Genomic DNA, 27071 nt, shown 5'->3' on the forward strand with positions numbered 1-27071 from the left:
AGGGCAGCCACACATCCTGCCAATAACAAATCTCTTTTAAATCTTGACAAGGATTTAGTTTTTAAGATTCCACCCCAAAGCCTATAGGGAAAACCAAACGTTTTGTGGAAAAAAGAGATTCTGCTGACTCAGCTACAGTCAGGGCTTCTTCTACTTTCTCCCAGCAGTGCTCTTTCCTGCCCCATATCCACCCTCCCATTGAGAGAGGCCAATCCTCCCTCCAAATACTGGGTTGCTCATGGTGTGGTGTCACACTGAAAGTACATGCCCTACCAACCACTATAGATGAACTTACTGGGAACAAAGGCCATTTTCTTGCAAAACTTCTTTTGCAACAAAGAACAGCAATGACTTCTAAATAACATGGTTCAAAAATAGCTTTTTTACAGAGTGCTAACAATGCTTGTCTCACTGAGGTCATCACACCCTGGTGAGTTAAAAGAGCTACTTCATTCCTGCTGAGCTAAATAACACACTGCAGAAGATGGTAGGGGATGGCCCATTTAAAACAGGCCCCACTGAAATTAATTAAGATCAAATGAAGCATTAAATGGTCCTCATTTGTAGCTCAGACTATATGACTGAGTAGGGCAAGGACAGAATCCTGTTATCTAAATGGAATCCCTCCTTCGTGAAAGTGGTCTTAAATTTGGGGGAGGGAGGAACTAAATTCATGTCTGGCTAGGGAATGAAGGCTTAGTTTACATTACTACTCAAAAGGAAAAAAGAAAAAAAAAAAACCTCAAAAGCATAACAGAGAATGGCCAAACCTAATTCCAAGATAGCCTTCATCTGAAGACCAGATTTTATTTTATAAGCCTAAGATACGAGATCTATTACTCTTCCTTCCTCCCCAAAATACTAGTTTTGTGTTGGCCAGCCGTCAGCCCTGCGCAGCTCTCACAAATGTATTATGCAGAAGTCAGGTTAGGTGAGAAGCAGGAAAGCAACTGCAGCAGTGGGACTGGTGCTAAGAGATGACATTTCTTCCAACTGTAATTGGAAATTTTTTTCCACACAGAAAACAGACTCACACCAGTTTGGGAACTGACAATTTTATAATATCTAAGGCTGGCAATACAATTTCAAGAAAGGACAATATTCCTAGGACAGAAAAGCTTGGGGGATGCATTATGCCTTATAGCCCAAAATTTGCCCAAGGGTAGGAACAACTGAGGATAGGTCTGCTAGACAGAATGCTGGTTTAAATGATTCAGGGCAGTGGTTTTCAAACCATGCCTCCAAACCCCAGAGAGATCCTGAGAGGCACTTCAGGGACTGCCACAGGAGATGAGGGGGAGGAAGAGTAGGCAGAGCTGGTCCTGTTCATCTGTCCTCAACCTTTGAAAATCTGAAACCATTCATCTCATGTATCTGATAAAGGCTGAGCAACTCATGGAGAGGAGAGTTGAAAAGAATCTGTTTCTCGGGGCGTCTGGGTGGCTCAGTCAGTTAAGCGTCCGACTTCAGCTCAGGTCACGATCTCACGGTTCGTGAGTTCGAGCCCCGCATCGGGCTCTGTGCTGACAGCTCAGAGCCTGGAGCCTGCTTCAGATTCTGTGTCTCCCTCTCTCTCGGCTCCTCCTCCACTCATGCTCTGTCTCTCTCTCTCTTTCAAAAATAAATAAAAACATTAAAAAAAAAATTTTTTTTTAAAGAAAAGAATCTGTTTCTCAACCTATGTGGTTTGGAATACTGATCTACAAGGTGACAGCACCACACAGACATGAACATGCAAACAGGGGTTAGACAAGAAGATAAGGCAGAACTCAGCTGCTTTTACAAAACAGTGGAGGCAACCACAGCTCAAGGCTGTTCTCTCCTCACCTCCATCTTCAAAGGCCACCCAATTCATTCACCTTAACTTACCACCAGAGCGGGGAAGGAAAAAGCTTCTCTGGAGGAAGCTGGAATGAACTGATAATTTGAGGGCAGACATATAGAACAGAGAGGGCATTTAGGTTCTGGAAAAGTACTTTTGCATAAATATGCTATTTGGTATTCGGCCTATTAGAAAGCAGGACTACTGTACAGGACAAGAGTACATGTACCTAAAATGGGAGGACTCCAACCTGAATCCTAGAGTAGGACATTCTTCTTGATTCACCTTTAATGAGGGGAACATAAACCCAATGCAACCATTTTCCATCAAAGTATGCTTCACTACTGTCAAAGGAAGTTTTAAGAAGCACATATATGTTTCTAAGTCAAATTCTGGTCTATCAACATATACTTCAAAGGTGAAAGGGATACTCATAGTATAAAAGTTTTCTTAAATACTGAATGAATCGTTCCCTAATTTATATATTTTATAAATCTGAATTTTATGTATCACATTGGGCTTGTCTTTTTTTTAATGTCAAATCTATATTAGCAGTAGTCTTGAATAACTTTTCTACAACTGCTATATCTACTATTTACTAGTTGTTTGGACAAAATAAATAGGTTAACCTAGCCTAAGTTTCTTCCTCTTTCAGTGGGTACAACACAACCTCAGTTTAATGAGCATCAGCTATATGCTAGGCACAGACTGAAGCAAGTCCCTTGTAAGCCATCTCATTTTGCCCTTAAAATAACCTCATAAAGTAGAAATTATCCTCATTTTACTAAGAAATAAATGGAAACTTAGAAATAATTTGCTTAAAACCACTCAGATAATGACTGGCTGAGCTGGGATCTGAATCAGGCTTGACATCAAAGCCCATGATCTCAAACACTACATTACACTGCCTCTCACATCAGATAAATATTTGTGCATGTGCACACTATATCCTGTTCTCACAGGTCTCTTGCAATGAGTAAATGAGTTAAGGTATGTAAATATCATTATAAATTAAAACATTATCCAAATGTAAGGGGATGTTTTACCTTCAAGTGGTTCTTGCAGAACAAATGCATTTAACTGAACTTCATTTTTAGGCAGGGTGATCTGGACACTCTTTCCAGCGGATACCACCAGCTCCTTTGTAACTAGAAACAAAGAAAATATACAGGACATAAGAAATTAGATCCAGACTATCTCATTTCTCTCCCTCCTTTGGGGCCCAATTTGTTTTATAAATAATATTCTGCTATTTCCTTTATTTCCTCATTATTTATCTACTTTCTAATCCCCTGAAATTTGATTCTGCCCCCACTTTTCTCCTGACAAAGATCTTTTGAGGTCATCAACAAATTGATCCTTAGCAAATCCAATAGTTCTTTCTCAACTCACATACTTTACTTCTGTGGCATCTAATAATGCTGACTGCCTCGTTATTAAAACTCTCAGTTATCATGACACCATATTGTTCTACTTTTATTCCTTGTTCTCTGAGTTTTTCTTCACTGTATTTTAACTAGTCTGTCCCTAAGCCCTCTTTATATAGTACTTTCCATAGAGTTCAATAATTAAAGTTCTACAGTGTCTCAAGGATCATCTTTATGCTAATAAATAACCTTCTAATAAAATACATCTGTAACATTCCTGGAAGAAATGCCAAATATTGATCATGAAGCTAACCTTAATAATTTCTTTCTATTCCAATTGCTACAACCATAGACTTAGGTTATTCCAAGAATCTTAACTGGTCTTCCCTCTGCTAACACTCCCCACTGTAATCTATTCTGTCTTCTTCAAATACTACCCCTACCATGTTACTCTCCTACTTAAGACCCCCCACTCCCACACCATGTTCGAGGCCAACTCCTAATCTGGCATTAGAGAACCATTATCATCTGATCACACCACCTCACCTTTCCTACCCAATTCTGCCTCAGCTGTATTCATTTTCCCTCTTGTGCTCCATACAAGACATGGTCTACTCTTGGGGACTTTGCTAATGTTACTTCCTTCAACTGGGCTATATGTTTTCTTTATTCTAAATCAGTACTTTGTTTCTAGCTTAAAGCCAGTCTTCTCTCCAAGAAATCTTCTCAGACCATTTCAGTTCAAACTTACCTATTTCCTGAACTACTTCAGCATTTCTGGAATACCCACATCAGCTAATAGCTATATACATACGCTCTTCATACTATTCAATAACTATCTCATACATGTCTAGGTTTCTCAACCTTGACATTACTGACATTTTGGACCAGATAACTCTTTGTTGTAGGGGGTGGGAGGAACTGTCCTACACACTGTAAGATGGTTAGCAGTATCCCAGGCCCCCACCCACTAGGTGTCAGTAGCAACCCTCCTCCATAATTGTAACAACCAAAAATATTTGCAGGTTATCGAGAACTACTATTATATAAATCTTATTTCTCTGACAATAATTGTCATTTGGCATGACACCTAGGAATTAGAGAGCTTAAAGCAAACAAATGGCTGGTCCATCCATATTTCAACACTGGGGGTCTTGAAACAAATGGCTGGTCCATCCATATTTCTTAGAAAACATGAAATTTGAGATTTATCTGCTTGAGAACACTGCACTTGGGGAGAAAGGAAATCTTCCTTATGGAAGTTTCAGCATTTAGACACCCTAAGAGGTTGAATAAGAATTCTCTGAAGTGACTTGCAGAAAGAGAAAGAAAGAAAGAAAGAAAGAAAGAAAGAAAGAAAGAAAGAAAGAAAGAAAGAAAAAAGAAAGAAAGAAAGAAAAGAAAGAAAGAAGAAAGAAAGAAAGAAAGAAAGAAAAGAGAAACCACTATACTCATAAAGAGTGTAATGGACAAAAATATAGCATTTGCTCAAACCCTTCACAATTACACCAAAAATTACAGGCATTCTGCCTGAACACAAAAATTACTTTAATACCTCAGGATTGAAACCCCAAAATTTCATGTTATACCACCATGAAAGAAGACCCTAGGAAATCAAATATCAGCAAAAATTCATTTTCATTGGCTTGGCTTCACCCTGTTGCCTTTTCAGGGGATAAAGAATTAGTTTCCTTGATTAACCACTTCCTCCTAATACCTTAGAACAGCACTCATGAAGCACAGACTTGTTAAGGCAACACTCCTTATAAATTTCCTTCCTATGGGTTGCTTAAAAATAAAGAATGCTGCTGAAATCAGAGAGACAAAGAACTGACGTACAATCAGACATTCAGAAGGCAAATAGGTACGTAGATCCAACAGTCTTCCCACTGGCTTCTGTTTGTTTGGTTCCTTGAACATTACTTAATTGAATCTTGTGCCTTTTAGTCCCCAACACAGTGGAATCTGGCTCTGGGCAAAAGAGCCTCATAAATTCTCATAGGCTGGGGCCTGCTGAGAAAAAGGATGGAGAGCCCCAAGTCCTATGATTACAGATACAATGACAGGATTATTATTTTTTCCCCCTAATCCACAGCACTTAAAAGTCATGCCTCCCTCCTTTTCTTGCAGTAAAGGGGACACTGTGATCAAACGCTCTACTTTTCATATCTTATCTCCAAGGACAGAAGCAAAGGGCCTCACCTGGGTATGGTGCTGAGGTGCTCTGGAAAGAGGCCTGGGGGGTAGGGGTAGCATAACTGTAGGAGGGAGCCACTGGCAGAGGGGTAACAATCTGGATTCTCCCAGGGCTTTTTATGTGCTGAGTGCTAGGCATAGCACCAGGATCCTCTGATGTCTCAGGCTGGACTGACACATTCTTTGACCAACCAGGAGTCTCCGCAGTCAGGACTGTGGTTAAGGGACTGGAAATTACAACGGCCTTGTGGACCTAAAGAAATGCAAACATTCGCTTGAATAGGCAAAAGTTATACAGCCAGTTTTTAGGTTATGTCTCATAAAATAATTACATGTTAAATGTTTTTATGAAAAATGCAAAACTGTCAAAAATATTAAAGAAACTAATCTTGCCACCCAAACTGGTGTTCAAATGTTGTTGTCAGTCTTCCCAGTCTTTTTTACTATGCAAAGAGGTTTGCTTAAAACAAAATAGTCATAACCATTCTATGCATACTCTTTTACCTTCTTTTCTCAACATTTACATTAAATCTTTCTACAAATACTTCTTAAGCACTTATGGAACAGGGGCTGTGGATCCAAAATATAAATAAGACAGAATAGCTGTGCTCAACAAGTGCACGGTCTAGTGGGAGAGAGAACAAAAAACCTAACAAGCCAAAATGATGAATACACCTATAAAGGTTACACTGAGCCCAAAAAGCATGGTCTGAAGAGTACTTATCTCCTCTCTTGAAGAGGGAGCATGTGAAGGACAGTTTCAATAAATAAATAAAGGCTTTTTCTAGAGGACAGTCCTAAGCTGAGTTTAAAAAGGTAAACAGTTTTTTACTAGAGAAAAGCTGAGGGGAAAGAGAATATAGGTACAGGAAATGAGATTAGCATGGCTTGTGTCGGGAGCTGAGAGTCATAAGCAAAGTGAGAGGCAGGAAGTAATGGAGGATGAGCTGGAAAGACTGTCAAGAGCCAGACTAAAGAAGACACATGCTATTTTAAGGTGCCAGGTAGTGTTGAGCAATTACAGTGTTGTAGACAGGGAAATGACAAGGTCAGGTTTTTGTCTTAAATGGATCATTCAGGTTGCTGCATCATGTAAGGGTTTGAAGAACTAAGACAACAGCAGAAATACCACTTAGGAAGGTACTGCATTCATCCAAATGAGAAATGATGAGCGGCTACACAAAACTGGTGGTATGGATTTTTTTTAATCAACTGAATTGAAGTGTATTTTACAGAAAGTAAACTGCATGCTTTTAAAGTGTATAGGACTATGAGTTTTGACAAGGGTATATACCCAGGTAACCACAATCAAGAGAGAAACCATTTCCGTCAGCCCCAGAAGTTGGTTCATTCCCTTTGCAGTAAATTCCTGCCTCCACCCTCAGGCTCACGCAACCACTGATTTGTTTTCTGTCTCCATTGGTTAGTTTGGGCTTTCTTATATTCCATATAAAATGAATCTATTTCTGGTCACGTACTATTTTTGTTTCTGGCTGCTTTCACTCAACATATTTAAAAAAAATTTTTTTTTAATGTTTTTATTTATTTTTGAAGGAGAGAGAGACAGAGCATGAGCAGGGGAGGAGCAGAGAGAGGGAGACACAGAACCCGAAGCAGGCTCCAGGCTCCAAGCTGTCAGCACAGAGCCTGAGGTGGGGCTCGAACCCACCAACTGCGAGATCATGACCTGAGCCAAAGTCGGACGCTCAACCGACTGAGCCACCCAGGCACCCCTCACTCAACATATTTTAAAGATTCATCCATGTTATTGTGTATATCAGTAATTCCTTCCTTTTTATTACTGAGTAATATACCATTCTAGAGATATACTAAAATTCATTTACCCATTCATCTATTGATAGAGATTGAAGCGGTTTTCAGTTCTCAGCTCTTATAAATAAATCTGCTATAAATGTTTGAATACCAAAGTTTCTGTTAACATGTGTTTTAGTTAATTTGGGGTAAATACTCAGAAGTCTTTATTGCGGGTTACATATAAGTGTATATTTAAGTTTATGAACTGTTATCTAAAGTGGCTACACCATTTTGCATTTCTACCAGCAATGTATGAGAGTTCCAGGTGCTCCACAACTTCACCACACTTGGTATTCTTGGTCTTTTTATTTTTCATCATTCTAGTAGTATCTCACTGTGATTTAATTTGCATTTTTTTGATGACTAATGAGGCTGAATATTTGTTTATGTGTTTACTGGCCAGTCATATGTTTTCTTTAGTGACATTCAAATCTTTGTCCATTTTTTACTTTATTAAGACATAACTGACATACAATAAACAGAACATATTTAAAGTGTACAATTTGACAAATTTTACTATATGCATACTTTGAAACCATCACCACAATCAAGATAATGAGCATATCCATCACTTCCAAAGATTCCTCATGCTCCTTTGTAATCCTTTGTCCCAACTCCCAGCCCCAAGCAACCACTGCTCTGCTTCTGTCACTGCAGATTAGTTTGCATCTTCTAGTATTTTATATGAACAGAATCACATTCTATGTACTCTTTGTCAGCTTCTTTCACCCAGCGAAATTATTTTGCTATTTGTCCACATTGTTGTCTGTATCAGTACCTTTTCCTTTATGATTGCTGAGCAACGCATATATTAATATACCACAATTTGTTTATTCATTCACCAATAGATGGACATATGGGCTGGTTCCAGTTTTTGCCTATTACAAATTGACTTGCTATAAATATTCCTCTATAAGTCTTTGTATGAACCATATATCCTTTCATTTCTCTTGTGTAAATATCTGCAGGTAGAATGCCTGGTCATAAGGGAGATACGCCTTTAACTTTAAAAAAACTACCAAACTATTTTCCAAAGTTGTATCATTATATAGTCCCACCACTGGTATGAGAATTCCAGTTGTTCTACAACCTTGACAGAAATTGGTTTTTTTGTCTTTTTAATACGTCTTTTTAAGTTTAGACATTATGGAGGTGTGTAATGGCATCTTATTGTTGTTTTAATATCCATTTTCCCAATGATTAATAAGTATCTTTTCATGCACTTATTGGACACTTTTGTCCCAACACTGTATTGGATTGTATGAATTCTTTGATGGACTATCTGTTCAAATCCTTTGCTTTATTATTAGTTTTCTGATTAAGTTCAACAGCTCTTTATGTATTCTAGAATAAGAGCTTTGTTGGGTATTTAATTTGCAAATATGGTTTCCCAGTCTGTAGCTTGCCTTTTCATTTTTGTTACTGGTGTCTTTTAAATACCAAAAGTCTATAATTTTTTATTCTAATTTATCATTTTTTTTCTTTTATGGTTCATGCTTTTAGTGATATGAGTTTATTTATTTAATGACAAGATCACAAAAGGGTTCTCCTGTGTTTTCTTCTATAAGTTTTATAATTTGAGCTCTTACATTTAGGTCTATGATCCATATGACATAATTTTTCTGTACAGTAGGAGGTAAGGGTCAATGTTCATGTTTTTTCATATCACTATCCAATTGTTCCAGCATCTATTTATTGAAAAGATTATCCTCTCCCCATGGACTTGCCTTGGCACATCAACTAACCATATTTGCATGGGTCTATTTCTAGATGTTATTCTGTTTCACTAATTTAGTCTATCTTTACACCAATACTACTGCTTTGATGACTGCAGCTTTACACTAAGTCTTAAAGCTACAGAGTTTAAATCTTCCAACTCTGTTGTTTATTTTCAAGGTCGTTTTGTCATTCTAAGTCCCAATCCATGAACATGATTGTACCAGTTTTCTAGGGCTGCCATAACAAATTACCACAAACTTAGTGGCCTAAAACAACAGAAACTTATTCTCTCACAGTTCTAGAAGCCAAAAGTTTGAAATCAAGACATTTGCAGGGCCACAATCCTACTGAAGGCCTTTGGGGAGACCTTCTTTGCCTCTTCCAACTCCCAGAGGCTCTTAGCATTTCTTGGCTTGTGGCAACATAACTTCAATCGCTATCTTCATCTTCACATGACTGTCTTCCTTGTGTCTCTCTGGGTCCAAATCTACCTTTGCTTCCTCATGAAAGGACACCAGGCATTGGATTTAGAGTCCACCCTAAATAAATAAAGAATGATTTTAACTTAAGATCCTTAACTAACTACATCTACAAATATCCTATTCCCAAATAAGGGAAAATACTGAGGTCCCAGGAGGACATTATTTTGAAGGGAATACTCTTACAACGCAGTATTATTTCTCCATTTATTTAGTTCTTTACTTTCAGCGATGTCTTACAGTTTTTGGTATGTAGCTCTTGCACATATTTTGTTAAATACATCCTTAAGTATTTTATGTTTTTGTATGCCATACATTTTTTTTTATTTTTCTTAATGTTTATTTATTTAGAGAGAGAGACAGAGCATGCACGCAAGTGGAAGAGGGGCAGAGAGAGAAGGAGAGAGAATCCCAAGCAGGCTCCACACTGGCAGCCCAGAGCCCAACACGAGGCTCTATCTCACGAACCATGAGATCATGGCCTGAGATGAAATCAAGAGTCAGATGCTTAACCAACCAAGCCATCCAGGCACCCTGGATGCTATACATTTTTAAAAACTTCAATTTCCAAGTATTCATCACTAATATATAAACACAATTGATTTTTGTATATTGGTCTTATATCCTGATGCCGTTCTGAATTCCCTTAAATAGTTCCAGTAGTTTTTGTGTAGATTCCTTGGAATTTAGGGGGTACATGATTCTATCATCTGTGAATAAAGGCAGTTTTCCTTATCTCCAATCTGTATTCCTTTAATTTCTTTTTCTTGCATTATTACATTAGCTAGGACCTCCAGTACAATGCTGAGTAAAAGTGGCTAGAGCCACTATTTGCTGGGCAATGTTCATCTTGTTTTCCTTTGTATCTTTGAACACGGGTTCCTTTAACTTTTTAAGCATGTTTTTAACAGCACTGAAGTCTTGCTAAATCTGACAGCTGAGTCCTCTCAGAATTCACTTCTACTGATTACTTTTCTTTCCCTAAATATGGGTCATACTTTCCTGATTCTTTTTTTACATGTCTCATGACACCTGGTTGGAAACTGGAAACTTTAGATCATATACTGCAGCAATTCTGGATTCTATTTTATTTTTCTGATGGGCTGTTGATTATTTTTAGTAACTTCTGTGTGCTTAAACTGAAGGATCAGACTCCCTCCACAGAATGTTGCAAGTGATACCTTTGCTCAGTTTTGTTTTGTTTTTTATTCTTATTTTTATTTTAGCCTGGCTTCCTAGGTGTTGCTCCTGTATCTGCATAGTTTAGCAGTCAGTCAATGATTTGGGCAGAGGTTACTCAAACACATTAAGCCCATAAACCTTCACCCTCTGCCAATCCATCTGTGTGTTCCTTGGGGAATGCACTGAAAGTTGCAGCCAATTCTCAAGTCTCCTTTGATTTTTAGCTTTTACCAGGTTCTCTTGGGTATCTTTGGGTTTCTCCGTTGACCAGGGATATGTGGAGAGCTTATCTTAGCCCTCTTATTTTTAAGATCTCTTATTTTTAAGATCTTCCCATTAAGTTTCTGGCAGGCCCACCACTCATCCCAGCAGGCACTGCAATCTCAGGCTAGCAAAGCTGTGGATTCTCTCCATTCATTCCCAGCTAAGTTTGCCACGTTCAGTTGTCAAAGCTATGAGTTTTCACCCTTTGCCCCAAGCCATGTCGAACCTCTAGAAAAGTGGCTAGTTTTCATGTCCAACCACACACGTAAAACTATATTTCTTGTCACCTGAGCTGGAGTGATGGAGGTAGACACTGATGGGGGAAGCCCCAGGAAGAAGACTACAGACACCCACTGTACTTGCTCAAAGCATTATCAGCTGAAATGCTTCTCAATTTGCTTCTGCCTCTATTATATTTTTAGTAGCCTGAAATATTTTTGACAATTCTGTTCTGTTTTATACGTATTTTTTCAATGAGAAAATTAGGGACCCTCTCATAATGCCATAAGTGGAAGTTCTCTACTCTCTATTTTCCCATTTTTAAAATCATTTACATTTCTTTTGAAATTCTTTAACTGTTCACTCACTAAAACCATTTTCCTTTAACTTCCATTAGTTCTCTGAACATACTTTGAAGTCTTTGACTACTAACTCCAATATCTGAATCAAACTAGAGTCTGTTTCCACTGACTGCTTTTACCTCCTGAGTGTGGGTCACTTTCTCCTCTGTCTTTGCATGTCTAACAGTTTCTGTTTGAATACTGGACATCTAATATATGCAGTGACTCTGGATTCTACTGTATTTTCATTGGGATTATTTACAGTATTTTTTTTTCTAGTAGGCAAGTAACTTATCTGGACTTAGAACTGTAGACTTTGCTTCCTCTGCAATATGCAGCAACTGATATCTTTGTGTAATTCCCACAGCTGCTTTTTCTACCTGGTCCCCTGCAGGTGTTCTCGTTTAATCTGGTGATAAGCAAAACAATTTTGCCATAGATTGTACCCAGAATTGGGGCCTGCTCTGTGCTTTCTTAACTTCATGAGGTTATTCCGTAAATTTTTTCAGCCTTAGACTCTGTACTTGGACTCCCTAAGTCAGTAAAACTTCAGATTTCTGCCACCTGAGCTATATATCGTTGAGGAATGCACTCAGTTAAACTCACAGAACTCACTTTGCATTACATTCTGTCTTTCAAAGACAGAACTCTGCCTCTCTGATCTCTGCCTGCTTTATTACCATGCCCTCTGGAATCTTCCTATGTAGGTGTAGTTTAGAGGTTCAGCCAGGGATTTTAGTAGAGTTTATTGTCAGGTTATGGATTTCACCATCTTCTGTGCTTTTCTTATTTTCCCCATAAATTTTCAGGGAATTTTTCTATCCTGAAATCTGTTCTTTGCCACCATAAGGAAATAAAACTAAAGTTTTCCACTGCCACTCTCCTCTGCTGTGGGGGTTAGCTAATGCCTTCAGGCAAAAATTTAAAAAAGCTGCAAACTCACAATTCTTATCACTTCCAGTTGCTGTTTTTTCAAGAATAAGCTCTCCTTTAGCTTCTGTCTGCTTTGGGATCCTTTCCAATTTCCTTAAATACATTTTTTTTTACATATTTTATAATTATTATCTGTGGGAGGATTCAGGAGACCACTTTACACTGCCACAATTACTGGAAATTCCTCCTGTGGGATGAATTTTAAAATATTAAGAATCTAATACTTGTGAAGCTGAAATGCATCAGGGGCTTGGGGGAAAGAATCTAAGATGAATCCCATGTTTCTAGCTTGAGTGGAGGGACTAACTATAGTGGTATCAAAAACTAAGATAGACTACAAAGGAGCAACTTTAAGAAAATAACAGGCAAGTTATGTTTTAGACATACTAAACCTGAGGTACAGCTGGGAAATTCAAAGCGACCCAGAGTTGGAATCAAGATCCCAAAGATAGCAACTGAAGCCGTGGGAATACATAAGCTTGCCCAAGAAGAGCAAGTAAGGAAAGGAAACGAGGCTTAAAAATAGAATACTTGGGAATAACAATGCTCCTGTAATGAGGAAAAATATCAATTAATTAAAACTGACCCAGAAATAACAGAGAGAACAGAACTGGTAGACAAAGGTATTAAAATAATAATTATTATATTCCATATATTCAAGAAGCTATAGGAAAAAGTGCGTGACTTCATATATTAAGTAGTGACACGGAAGATTTTTTTTTTTTAGTTTTTTTAATGTTTATTTATTTTAGAGACAGAGAGAAAGAGAGTGAGTAGGGGAGAGGCACAAGAAGAGGGGGACAGAGAATTCAAAGCAGGCTCTGTGCTGTCAGCAGAGAGCCCGATGTGGGGCTCAAACTCACAAACTATGAGATCATGACCTGAGCCAGAGTCAGATGCTTAACCAACTAAGCCACCCAGGAGCCCCAGGAAGATATTTTTTTTAAAAGATCCAAATCAAGCTTCTAGAGATGAAGATTATAATGTGTAAGATGAAAAATACACTGTGGAGAATTTTGTGTTTGTGTGAGCCACTGCTGTGATTAAGGTATTGTTATCCTGGCTTAAGTACAGACACATACATAAAATACATTGCAAAGATTAAATGGCACAGTAGACAATGCAGAAGAAAAGATAAGTAAACTTAAAGACATACTAACAGAAATGATTTGAAATGAAACACGCAGAGAAAAGACTGAAAAGAAATGAACAAAGTAGCAGCAACTTGTAAAACAAATTCAAGTGACCAAAAACACTTTGGAGTTCTCAAAGGAAGGGGGGACAGTAAAATATTTGAAAAAAATAATAGTCAATAATGTCCAAATCTGATGAAAACTATAAACCCACACTTGAATATAAATTTGAGTTTATGCTCCAAGGATAAGAAACAGAAAGAAAACTACACCAAGGAATAACAATGGAATTACTTAAAACAGCGATAAAATCGTAAAAGCAGCCAGAGAAAAAAGACACATTATGTATAAAGGAAAGAAATATATAAAAATTACAGCCAACTTTTCAATGAAATAACACAAGCTAGAAGATATTGCCACAATATCTTTAAAGTACTGTAAGCAGGGGCACCTGGGTGGCTCGGTCGGTTAGGTGTTCAACTCTCAATTTTGGCTCAGGTCATGATCTCACGGTTCGCAGGATCAAGCTCCATGTAGGGCTCTGCGCTGACATGGCAGAGCCTGCTTAGGGTTCTCTCTCTCTGGCCCTGCCCTGCTCTTTCTCTCTCAAATAAACTTTTTTTAAAAAAAGGTATTATAGGGTACCTGGGTGGCTCAGTCGATTAAGCATCCAATTTTGCCTCAGGTCATGATCTCAGGTTCGTGAGTTCAAGGCCCACATCAGGCTCTGTGCTGACAGCTCCAGCCATGCCAGAGCCTGCTTCAGATTCTGTGTCTCCCTCTCTCTCTGTCCCACCCCTGCTGACACTCTGTCTCTGTCTCCCTCAAAAATAAAAATAAACATTAAAAAATTTTTTTTAATAAAAAAGGTACTATAAGCAAAAAAACAAAAACAAAAACAAAACAACCCTGCCAACTTAGATTTACTTAAACAGCAAAGGTATTTTTCAAAGATGAAGGTGAAATAAAGACTTTTCAGACATACAAAAGCTGAAAGAATTCATCACTACAAACCTACACCACAAGAAATGATAAAGAAAATCCTTCAAGACAAAGAAGATGATACCAAATGGAAACCTAGATCTACATAAAGTAATAAAGAGTACTGAAAATAGTAACTAATTGGTTATATATTTCTTCTTATTATTCAAATCTCTTTGGAAGGTAACTGGCTGTTTAAAACAAAAATAGTAGTAATAGATGCTATGGTTTATAACATGTGGAAGTAAAATGTATGACAACAATAGAGCAAAGGATGGAAAGAGAAAACAGAAGTGTCGTAAGGCCCTTACATTATATATGAACTAGTAAAATATCATTTGAATGTAGTTCTTGATAAGCTAATGATGTGAACTATAAACTCTATAGCAACCAGTAAAACTACATAACTATTATAACTATTAATCTTTTTATTGCTGCTGTAAAAAATTATATTAGCAGCCTAAACCATAAAAATGTATTATCTTACAGTTCTGCAGGATAATAATCCAGCACAGATCTCACTGGGGTAAGATTAAGGTGTTCACAGGGCTTTATTCCTTTTTGGAGGCTTTAGGAGAGAATCTGTTTCCTTGCTTTTCCCATTTTCTAGAAGCCATCTACTTTCTTTGGCTCATGGTCCCCTCTCTCCATTTTCAAAGCAAGCAATGTTACATCTCTCTATGTCTTTCTTCTATAGTTATATTATCCTCTTCCACATTTAAGGACTCTTGTGCATAAATTGGGCCTACCAAAAAATGCAAGATAATCTCCCTATTTTAAGGTCAGCTGTTTAATAACATTAATTCCATCTGCAACCCTACTTCCTCTTTGCTATGTAACATAACATAGTCACAGGTTCCTGAGAGTTGGACATTGGCCTCCTGTTCTGCCTATCACCACTAATAAATCAAGAAAAGCAGGTAAAATGGAATAAAAAATAGTTAATTTCAGGGAGAGCATAAAAATAGGGATAAAATGAACAAAAAACACGTGGGACAAACACTAAATAAATACTAGGTAGTAGAATTTGACTCCAATCACATCAGTAGTCACATTAAATAGTCTACATATCTCAGTTAATCACCAGAGATTCTCAGACTGGAAAAAAAGCAATATCCAGCTATATGTAGCCTATAAAAAATACATTTTAAATATAAAAACACAAGTAAGTTAAAGGTAAAAACATGAAAAAAGATACATTATGCTAATACTAACCAAAAGAAAACCTGACTGGATATATCAATATCAGACAAAACAGATTTCAGAGCAAAGAATATTATCAAAGATAAAGAAGATGATTTTATAATGATAAAAGGGCCAATTCACCAAGAGTATGTAACAATCCTAAACATTTACACAGCTAATAAAATTTTCAAAGTACATGAACCAAAAGCTAATCTAACAGTGAGGAGAAACAGATATATCCACAAATATAGTGTGATATTTCATCACCTTTCTAAATAACTGATAGAAACTAACAGAAAATAAGTAAAGATATAGAAAATCTGAACAACAGTAACCAATTTGACCTATTTGACATTTATAGAACACTCACCCAACAATAATAGTAGGATACATATTCTTTTCAAATACACAATGGACATTTACCAAGACAGACCATTTTCTGAACCATAAAACAGGTCTCAATGCATTTAAAAGGATTTAAGTCATACAACATTCACAGACAGCAATGCATTAAAATTACATTAAATTACCAATCAATAAGACAACAATATCTGGAAGGCCCTCCCCCCCAATATTTGGATACCACATTACATACTTCTAAATAACCCAAGAGTCAAAGAAATAGTCAAAAAGGAAATTTAAAAGTATTCTGAACTGAATGAAACTGTAAAAACAAAATATCAAAACTTGTAGGATTCAGCTAAAGCAGTACTTAGAGGGAAATTTATAGCACTAAAATGCCTATGTTAGAAAAAAATCTGAATTAACGATTGAGATTATATCTTAAGAAACTAGAAAAAGAGCAAATGAAATCCAAATTATGAAGAAGAAATGAAATAATAGATTAGAGCAGAAATCAATAAAATAGAAAACCAATAGAGAAAAATGAATAAAACCAAAGATTCATTAAGAAAATCTAGTCAGTCTGATGCAGGGAGAGGGGGGGAGAAAGCGGAAGGGAACACAAATTACCAATATAATCACTACAGGTTCTACAGTTATTAGAAGGGCAATAAGGGAATATTATGAGCAACTTTATGCCAATAAGTTTGACTATTGGGACAAAATGCACAAATTACCTGAAAGACACAATATGCCCAAGTTCACTCATGACAAACTATTATAGATAACCTAAATTGCTGTGTATCTATTATATAGATGAATTTATAGTTTAAGATTTTCCTGCAAAGAACTCCAGGTCAAGATAGCTTCACTGGGGAATTATATTGAACATTTAAGGAATAAATAGTACCGGTTCTACACTAACTTTTCCAAGAAACGAAAAGAGTTAAAACTTTCAGCTCATTTTATAAGGCCAGTATTTCTTTGATGTTAAAAATCACAGGCTAATATCCCTCGTGAATACAAATTCAAAATTCATAACGAAATTTTAGTAAACCAAATATAACAATATACAGAAAGGATAATATATTATGACTAAGTAGGTTTTATCTCAGCAACACAGGGTAATTTAATACTCAAAATCAATCAAGGTATTCACCATGTTAACACACTGAAAACAAAAACCCATATGATCATATCAATACATGTAAAAAAAAAAAAAAAGCATTTGACAAAACCCAACATTTATTCCTGATACAAATTCACATCAACACTTTCACCACTTTTATTCAACATTGTAGTAAAGGTTCTAGGCAGTGCAATAAGGCAAGAAAAAGAAGTAACAGGCATCCACATCAGAAAAGAAGTAAAATGGTCTTTATTCACAGACAACATGATTATAAATAGAGAAAATCCAATGGAATCTACAAAAAAGTTACTGGTATGATTAAGTGAGCTTAGCAAGGTTTCGGGATACAAGATCAATCTACAAAAAGTAATTATATTTCTACACACTAGCAACAAACAGAAACTGAATTTTTTTTATAGTTTCTTTCACGGAGCATTTTAGAAACTGAATTTTTTAAATGCCAATTATAATAGCACCAAAAGTATAAAATACTTAGAAGTAAGTGACAAAATATGTGCAAGATCTGTACCCTGAAAACAACACATTGCTGAGAGAAATTAACGATGATGTAAATAAAAAGAAAGATACACTGTGTTCATGGATCACTAGATCACTATTATTATTAGGCTATCAATTCTCTCCAAATTGATCTATAGCCCCAAGATAGTCCCAATAAAAATACCAGAAGGCTTTTTAAAAATAAATTGACAAGATGATTTTTTTGACAAAATGATTCTAAAATTTATATGGAAACATAATGGACCCAGAATAGCCAAAAATTTCTTTTTAAAATTTTTTATATGTTTATTTATTTTTGAGGGAGAGAGAGAGAAACAGAGCATGTGAGTGGGGGAGGAGCAGAGAGAGGGAGACAGAAAATCCAAAGCAGGCTCCATGCCATCAGCTTAGCCCAACGTGGGGCTCAAACCCACGAACCCTGAAATCATGACCTGAGCCAAAGTCCAACGCTCAACCGAGCCACCCAGGCTTCCCCTAGCCAAAAAATTTCTGATAACAAAGAACAAAGCTGTAAGATTTACATAATCTGAATAAAAGACTTACTACAAAGCTATCATTATCAAGACAGTGTGGTGTTGAAGTGCCTGGCTGGCTCAGTCGGTAGAGCAGGCGACTCTTGATCTCAGGGTCATGAATTCAAGCCCCACATTGGGCAAAGAACTTACTTAAAAAAAAGACAGGGTGGTGTTGATATAGACAATGTATCAATATAAACAAATAAAATGATGGAACCAAAAAGAGTCCAGAAATAGATTTGTAAGTATATAGTTAACTGATTTTCAATAAAGTGAAAAGCAATTCAGTGGAGAAAGGATGCAAAAAATATGGTGCTACCACAACTGGATATTCATATGCTAAAAAACAAAACAAAACAAAACCCTTCCATCCACAGCTCCTACCATGCACAAAAACATTCTAGACCTGAACTTAAAAACTTAAAACTATAAAGCTTTCTGAAGTTAGGATAAAATCTTTCTAAAACACAATACCAAAAGCATGATCCATAAATTTAAAAAACTGATAAACTAGACATAATCAAAATTAATATCTGCTCTTCAAAAGACACTGCTAAGAGAATGAAAATACAAGCCACAGATTGAGAGAATATTTACAAATCAAATTTCTAATAAATGACATATATGCAGAATATGTATGTAAGAGGACAACCCAATTTTTAAAATGGGGAAAACTATAAACACGTTACCAAAAAATATATAAATGGCAAATAAGTACATGAAAAGATGTTCAACACCATCAGTCATGAAGAAAATGCAAAGAAAAGCCACAATGAGATACTATTAACACACCTATTACAATGTCTAAAACCATACAAAGTTTAGTGAGAAGGTGGAACACCTAGAACTTTCATACATTACAAATGGGAATGTAAAATGGTACAACTGCTTGGAAAAAGTTTGGCGGTTTCTTATAATATTAAATATATACCTACGATATGATGCAGCTATTCCACTCCCAGGTATTTATCCAAGAGAAATCAAAGTATATCCCCATACAAAGACTTTTACACAAATTTCCTAACAGCCTTATCTGCACCCAAAAATCTAGAAACAATTCAAATGTCCATCAACAGGTGAACAGATAAACAAATGATGTATCCATACAGTGGAACACTATTTAGCAATTAAAGGGAACCAACTACACACTATGTAGGATGTGACACATACTACAACAAGGATGAACATCAAAACATGATGCTAAGTGAAAGAAGCCAGACTCAAAAGACTACATATTGCATGGCTCATTTATATGAAAAGTCCAGACAAGGCAAATTTAAAGAGATTAGTGGATGCCTGGGGCTAAGAGTGGGAGTGGGGATGGCACAAGGGAAGTTTTTGGGGTGACAGAAATGTTAAACTGGATGGTGGTGATAATGCACAACTCTATCCTTAATAAAATCACAAAACTGTATGCTTACAAGGAGTGAGTTTTATGGCATCCTCAATAAAGTCGTTAAAAAGAGTACATAATGTATGATTCCATTTATATAAAAATTCTGGAAAATCTATAATAACCTAAAGCAGATCAGTGGTTGCCCTGGGGTAAGGGAGGGAGAAGGAAGGACAGATTATAAAGGGACAGGAGGAAACTTTGGGGCGTAACGGATATGTTCATTACCTTTTTTGTGGGGATGGTTTTATAGGTATATTTTTGTTAAAACAAATTATACACTTTAAACATGTACATACAGTTTATGTCAATTACACTTCAAGAAAGCTGTTTTTTAAAAGTATGGTATTCATATGGAACAAAAACAGACACTCAGATCAATGGAACAGAATAGAAATGGACTCACAAACGTACAGCCAACTAATCTTTGACTAAGCAGGAAAGAAGAGCCAATGGAATAAAGACAGTCTCTTCAGCAAGTGGGGCTGGGAAAACTGGACAGCGGCATGCAGAAGAATGAACCTGGACCACTTTCTTACACCATACACAAAAATAAACTCAAAACGGAGGAAAGACCTAAATGTAAGACAGGAAGCCATCAAAATCCTCAAGGAGAAAGCAGGCAAAAACCTCTTTGACCTTGGCCGCAGCAACTTCTTACTCAACATGTCTCCGGAGGCAAGGGAAACAAAAGCAAAAATGAACTATTGGGACCTACCTCATCAAAATAAAAAGCTTCTGCACAGCAAAGGAAACAATCAGCAAAGCTAAAAGGCAACCAACAGAATGGGAGAAGATATTTGCAAACGACATATCAGATAAAGGGTTAGTATCCAAAATCTATAAAGAACTTATCAAGCTCAACACCCAAAAAACAAATAATCCAGTGAAGAAATGGGCAAAGACATGAATAGACACTTCTCCAAAGAAGACATCCAGATGGCCAACCAACACATGAAAAAATGCTCAACATCACTCATCATCAGGGAAATACAAATCGAAACCACAATGAGATACCACCTCACACCTGTCCGAACGGCTAACATTAACAACTCAGGCAACAACAGATGTTGGTGAGGATGTGGAGAAAGGGGAACTCTTTTGCACTTCTGGTGGGAATGCAAACTGGTGCAGCCACTCTGGAAAACAGTATGGAGGTTCCTCAAAAAATTAAAAATAGAACTATCCTATGACGCAGCAATTGCACTGCTAGGTATTTATCCTAAGGACACAGGAGTGCGGTTTCGAAGGGGCACACGCACCCCAAAGTTTATAGCAGCACTATAGACAATAGCCAAAGTATGAAAAGAGCCCAAATGTCCATCGATGGATGAATGGATAAGGAAGATGTGGTATATATATACAATGGAGTATTACTCAGCAATCAAAAACAGTGAAATCTTGCCATTTGAAACTACATGGATGGAACTAGAGGGTATTAGGATAAGTGAAATTAATCAGAGAAAGACAAATATCATGACTTCACTCATATGAGGACTTTAAGACACAGAACAGATGAATATAAGGGAAGGGAAGCAAAAATAATATAAAACCAGGGAGGGGGACAAAACATAAGAGACTTTTAAATATGGAGAACAAACAGAGGGTTACTGGAGGAATTGTGGGATGGGGGATGGGCTAAATGGGTAAGGGGCAGATAAGGAATCTACTCCTGAAATCACTGTTGCACTATATGCTAATTTGGATGTAAATTAAAAAAATAAAATTAAAAATATATATAAAAAAATAAAAAGTTAAAATAAATAAAAATTCCTTAAACTATAAAAAAAAAAAAAGTATGGTATCCACAGAAGAGCAAGCATTCTGTGTGGCTGAAGTGGAAAGCAGAGGAAGTTGAGAAAAGCTATTCATATAACCAAAAATATATATATTTTTTAATTTTTTTAAATGTTTTTATTTATTTTTGAGACAGAGAGAGACAGAGCATGAGCAGGGGAGGGGCAGAGAGAGAGGGAGACACAGAATCTGAGGCAGGTTCCAGGCTCTGAGCTGTCAGCACAGAGCCCGACGCGGGGCTCGAACTCACAAACCGTGAGATCATGACCTGAGCCGAAGTCGGACGCTTAACCAACTGAGCCACCCAGGCACCCCTAATCAAAAATATATTTTTAATGGCTGAACAACTTCAACTTTCCCCTTATTAGACAGACTGCTTCCATTTTTTAATTAAATAGCATCTTATCATTGTGTATGAAGCTCTTTCTTTATTTAGGAATTGCTACTTTAGAACAGATTCCCAGAAATAGAAGAGTATAAATCCTTTTAAGCAAGGCAGGCAGATTTTTATTTTTAAAGAATTTGTTTATTATTTATTATTATTAAATTTTTAAAAAGCAGGAAGAGGAGATATGAAGCAAATCATTTTACTTCAGAAACTATGAAGTAATACTAAAAATTTGTAGAGGATGATATAGGGTCGAGATTTGGGTGAAATTTCCTTAGGCAATTTTTTTCTGGCACTTGACAGAAATAAAAACCAACCTAATTCTGAACTAACCGTAAGTCATATAATCATGCCCCAGGTGCATACACCTATTTCATCTTCAAAGAAGCTTTATTCAGAATGATGAGAGGCTTCTATTCACATTCTCTTTCGCCATTTCTCTCTCACTCCTTCTCCCACTTCTTCCTTCTGCTTTCTCCCCAGGCCTAGTTGGGACTGCCTTCCCCTCATCAAACAAGCCAGCCCAGTGATTAATATCATAATTCCAGACGACCCGAAAAACTTCCACCATGAGCTGTTTGGTTTTGAGTATCAGGAGCCTGCAGAACCCACACAGGATGTTCACACTTATCCAGGCCATATCATCACAGTCCAAGTAGGGGGCCCTCCTTGGTAATACGCATGCCACCCTGGTGACTACTTAATAAAAAAGAACGAATGGTTCATAGAAATTGAACTTTCAACACATTTTGATTTGAGACACAACTGTATTAAAATAAAACAAAAACTATCATTGTCATTAACAAAAAATCCTACTAGAAGACAGTCTTCCTACAATAGCAAAGCCAGTGGGGTTTAAAGACATACCAACCCAGTTCTCAGCAACTAAAGCTGAGGCTAGAGAACAGGGCAGGGTTTATTTTTGCAGCAGTTAGTTACAAAGTTATGTCTTCTCATAGTCTCCTTGGAGAAACTAAGACCACCATGAAGAGAGAAAGGGAGAGGGATGATAAGGGTGTTGGCTAAGAGATGGCTGGTTTTGAGACTTTCTTCCCAAGGCTCAAGGTGTGCCAATTAGCAACGCTCTATTAACCCATCCACACCAAAACCTTCACCACTGCCTGCATCCTAAGTTAACTTAGCAAAGTAGCCAACAGGGGCACCTGGCTGGATCAGTCAGTGGAGTGTGTGACTCTTGATCTCAGGGTTGTAGGTTCAAGCCTCATGTTGGGTATAGAGATTACTTAAAAAAAAAAAAACAAAACAAAACCTTAAACAAAGTAGCCAACAAACACATTTTTTTTTAATTTTTTTTTCAACGTTTATTTATTTTTGGGACAGAGAGAGACAGAGCATGAACGGGCGAGGGGCAGAGAGAGAGGGAGACACAGAATCAGAAACAGGCTCCAGGCTCTGAGCCATCAGCCCAGAGCCCGACGCGGGGCTCGAACTCACGGACCGCGAGATCGTGACCTGGCTGAAGTCGGACGCTTAACCGACTGCGCCACCCAGGCGCCCCCAACAAACACATTTTTAAATTCACTTCATATAGTGAAATAGATTAAAAAAAAAAAAAAAAAAAAAGATAAGCTGATGAAAGAATCAGAAAATTTAGGAGATGAGAGGAGAAAGGGAGCAGTTAAGGGGGGAGGGGAGGAAAAAGGAAAGGGTAGGGTATTCTAGTTCGGGCACTAATACTTTTGAGAAAAGAACAGTACAGTTGCAGGGATTTCTGCACACCCACACACAACAAGGGCACAGGCTACCCAGTTTTTCTTTCAATGCAATAAGCCAGTAATGTAAGGTTAGAATGGTGGTGGGGGAGGGGGCATTTAGTGCATATGTGTGCACCCAGACAGTACTAGAAGGGCCTTGGTCACTGAGGGGTAGCAAAGTCATACAACTTATCCAGGCCAGGGGGCTGGAAGGGGGCCTGAGGCTAAACAATTTTTGGTAAAAGTTATTGGCCTGTCCGCTGCCCAGATAACAGAGAATGAGAATCTGAGGGAAACTAGGCCTGGCCCTTAGGAATTCCAGATATGTCAGGAAATAATAGCCAGAAGAATAAATGAACCCTTGGCAAAAATTTCACAGCCCTAAAGGATTATAGGGAAGATTTTTTAGTTTTTATTTTTTTAATGTTTATTTATTTTTGAGAGAGAGACAGAGTGCGAGTGGGGAGGTGCAGAGAGGGAGATACAGAACTCGAAGCAGGCTCCAGGCTCTGAGCTGTCAGCACAGAGCCTGACGCGGGGCTCAAACTCACGGACTCACAGACTGTGAGATCATGACCTGAGCCGAAGTTGGCCACCTAACCCACTGAGCCACCCAGGCACCCCAGGAGAGATTTTTTTTAAATCATAAAGAAGTTGGGGCACTTTGTTGGCTCAGTCGGTTAAATGTCTGACTTTGGCTCAGGTCACAATTTCACAGATAGTGAGCTCAAGCCCCACACTGGGCTCTGTGCTGACAGCTCAGAACCTGGAGCCTGTTTCAGATTCTGTGTTCCCTCTCTCTCTCTGTCCCTCCCCCTGCTCACACTTGGTCTCTTTCTCTCTCTCTCTCTCTCTCTCAAAAATAAGTAAACATTTAAAAAAATTTAACAAAAAAATAAAAAGTAAATAAAAATCAAAACAAAGTGATCAAGCAAAAAACCCTGAAAACCAAGCCAAACCAAACCAAACCAAACCATGGGACAAAGGGAGACAGAACGGCCGGGTTTCGTACTCGGTTATGCAAGGCTCTTCTCTGTCGCTGCCCACACCCCACACCTCTATCTGCTGGTAAGATGTAGAGTCAGCACAAGAATTTTCCTCAGTAAAAACAGCAGCAGAGAGGTGCCCAAAGGCTTGACTCATTTATCCTCTCAGATATTTGTCCCACAGAAAGGCACTGGCTTACCGGGGATGAAATGATGGTGGTGGCAGAGAAAGGGGCGCCTCAGTTTTCCTAAAGCCAAACCTTCCATGTGGGGATACCTAACTGTACCTTCATTTCCTGGGCTCAGAGAACATTCCTCTCCTCGTTTCACAAAGCAGGCCTGGCAGCAATTAACTGCCAGTGGCTGAACTGCAATAAGCCTTCATTCTCCTCCTGCTGACAATTCAGAGACAATTCACCGCACAGAAAGGACACAGCACTTAAACCAAGCAGTACGAGCCTCTCCTTCTTTAAGGTGATAAAGGGGAATAAATTGGTGACATTCCTTTCCATTTTTGGAACTGCAAAAGGTCCACAATACCGGCTCTTAGATACAATATTTGTATGTCTCCAAAAGAATGAAGAATGCTACTAACAACCCAATGCCTTCACAGCTCTGCAGGCATTTCAGGCAAGACGAGAGCAATTTATGATACAATTTCTTACCACTTTGGATGCAGAGTTGCTTGACCTACCTTAATGCCAACAGTACAAACTAGAAACTAGTACTGCTAGCCAGCCATCCCTAATTAGAAGGAGAAGATCTGCAGCGTATACACTTCCTTCCCTTTCCCCAGTGCATTAAGCACAAGTTTGAGCTGCAAGTACTCTCCTAAAAGAAATGCCTACCAGTTAACTATTCTGAACGCGCAAGGTGATTCTACCACCCTTCCAGAACTATCCAAGGCCTCAAGCTCCTACGAATGGCATATAAGGTCAAACATAATGTCTGGAACTGAAGACTTCACTTTGCCCTATTATTTTACAATGCTTACAGTTCTCAGCAAGTGATGCCAACCTATATAAATGCCTCTGTGCAACATTGCACAAAGGCCCCCTCCTACTCTTGCGGCTCATAGTTCAAGTTCAATATTCCTCCCCCCCATGTCCACCCACTCTCTGTTTTAGACCCTAAAGCTCCAGATCCCATTCCTTAGCAGCAATTTATTGCTACTGTCCACTGCAGGCAAACAAGAAGAAAAAGTACTCCCCAGCAACACAACCCCAGGATCTTCCTTCCAAGGTACACCTGAATTCTCTAAGGCCCAAATTTGAGTTTTTACCCTCTTCCAGGACACTGCCAGGCCTACATCTACCGTATTTCTTGTTTTATTGGTCTACTTCTCATTTTACTGACCACAGTTATCGGAAGTGTGCTGGAGCTGGCTCATCTGACCTGACTGTGCACATCTCTCCCAACTCATGTTGGAAGTTCCAAAATGGTCATGGTGGCTGTATTTACACCATGGAAACTGACAACATCTACAACTCAGGGCTTGTTTTGGGGGCTTTGAGGGGAGGGAGGGACCCAGTTGTTAAACATTTATTATACCACACTGTTTTCCCTAAATTACCTACACTTCCTCTCCTGTGAGACCTAACTTCCTTTTCTTTCTACCAAAAATTCCATGTAATCACGTAGAATTTCTATTCCATGATCAAAAATCACCTAGAAGCTCATCATTTCATGTGTTATTCCCTATACCTCCTGCAGGACATACTACATAATACGCAGGATACAGTGCAAAATGAAAATGTGGGGTCCCTTATTGAAAAACTATTAAGAATTTCAAGACAATGACAGCTATGCATCAAACTGAGAACAGAGCCTAAGTGTGTGGACTTGTACAACTGCACAGGTCACATGCCCATAAAAGGGTCCTTGAGCACCTATTCTTAACTGTGAGCATGCCCTTCCCTAAGGATACTATTTCCCATGTATCTCTGCAATATGAGGGCTCCTTACTCTCCCATATGTCACAACTGAAGGCAGGTTAGTATTTTATTTGCTCCCCTTCCCAATGCCCTTTGCAGACCATTACTCTTCTACCTTTTTTGTAAAACCTCTCTCCTCTGCCATCTTGCTGCAATTCAACCCTTACCACACTGTCCTCTCCCAAATGCCTCACTACTCCTTCTGTTTTTCTGAGGGCTTTGACATCTGGCTCTCGAAATTCCTCTTTACTGCCTAAACAGTAACAGGGTTAAGAGGACAGACTCTGGATAGAAGCAGAGTGCCTGGGTTCAAATCCTGGTATTACCATATACAAGCTATATTGCCTTGACCATGTTCCTTAACCTCTCTCTTCCTGAGTTTCCTCGTTTATAAAATAGAGATGGCTAATAGTACTTCATAGGAGTTGTTGTATGGATTAAAAGAGTTAAAAATACATCAAGGGTTCAGAATGGTATCTGGTACACAGTAAATGCTCACTCAGGAAACAGTAGCTATTGCTATCATCATCATCATCATCATCATCATCATAAAAGTCTATCTCAGTGTCTATATGGATAACTCATGTAACATGTATTTTGGGCTTCCTGAGTTCTTTGAGCTCCTTGTCTACTCTACCCCAGCAACTCTCTTCCACAACTATACCCTAGATATTGTAGTTGCCAGAACTTCTCCACCTCCAATAACTTAGATTCAAA

General features: G+C 38.0%; 1 protein-coding gene across 4 annotated transcripts in view; it reads right to left on the minus strand.

The window, feature by feature from the left end:
• KIAA0319L (KIAA0319 like) overlaps positions 1-27071 on the minus strand; it is a 97355-nt gene that overhangs the window by 35967 nt on the left and 34317 nt on the right. For all 4 annotated transcript variants that reach the window (XM_043574452.1, XM_043574450.1, XM_043574451.1 and 1 more), the window contains 2 exons: positions 5392-5638; positions 2869-2970 (listed from right to left, as the gene is read on the minus strand). In XM_043574452.1, the coding sequence (XP_043430387.1) occupies positions 2869-2970; positions 5392-5638 (349 nt within the window). The remainder of the gene's footprint in view (positions 1-2868; positions 2971-5391; positions 5639-27071) is intronic.

The sequence above is a fragment of the Prionailurus bengalensis genome, chromosome C1 (assembly GCF_016509475.1).
Source record: "Prionailurus bengalensis isolate Pbe53 chromosome C1, Fcat_Pben_1.1_paternal_pri, whole genome shotgun sequence".
NCBI classification, from domain to species: Eukaryota; Metazoa; Chordata; class Mammalia; order Carnivora; family Felidae; genus Prionailurus; species Prionailurus bengalensis.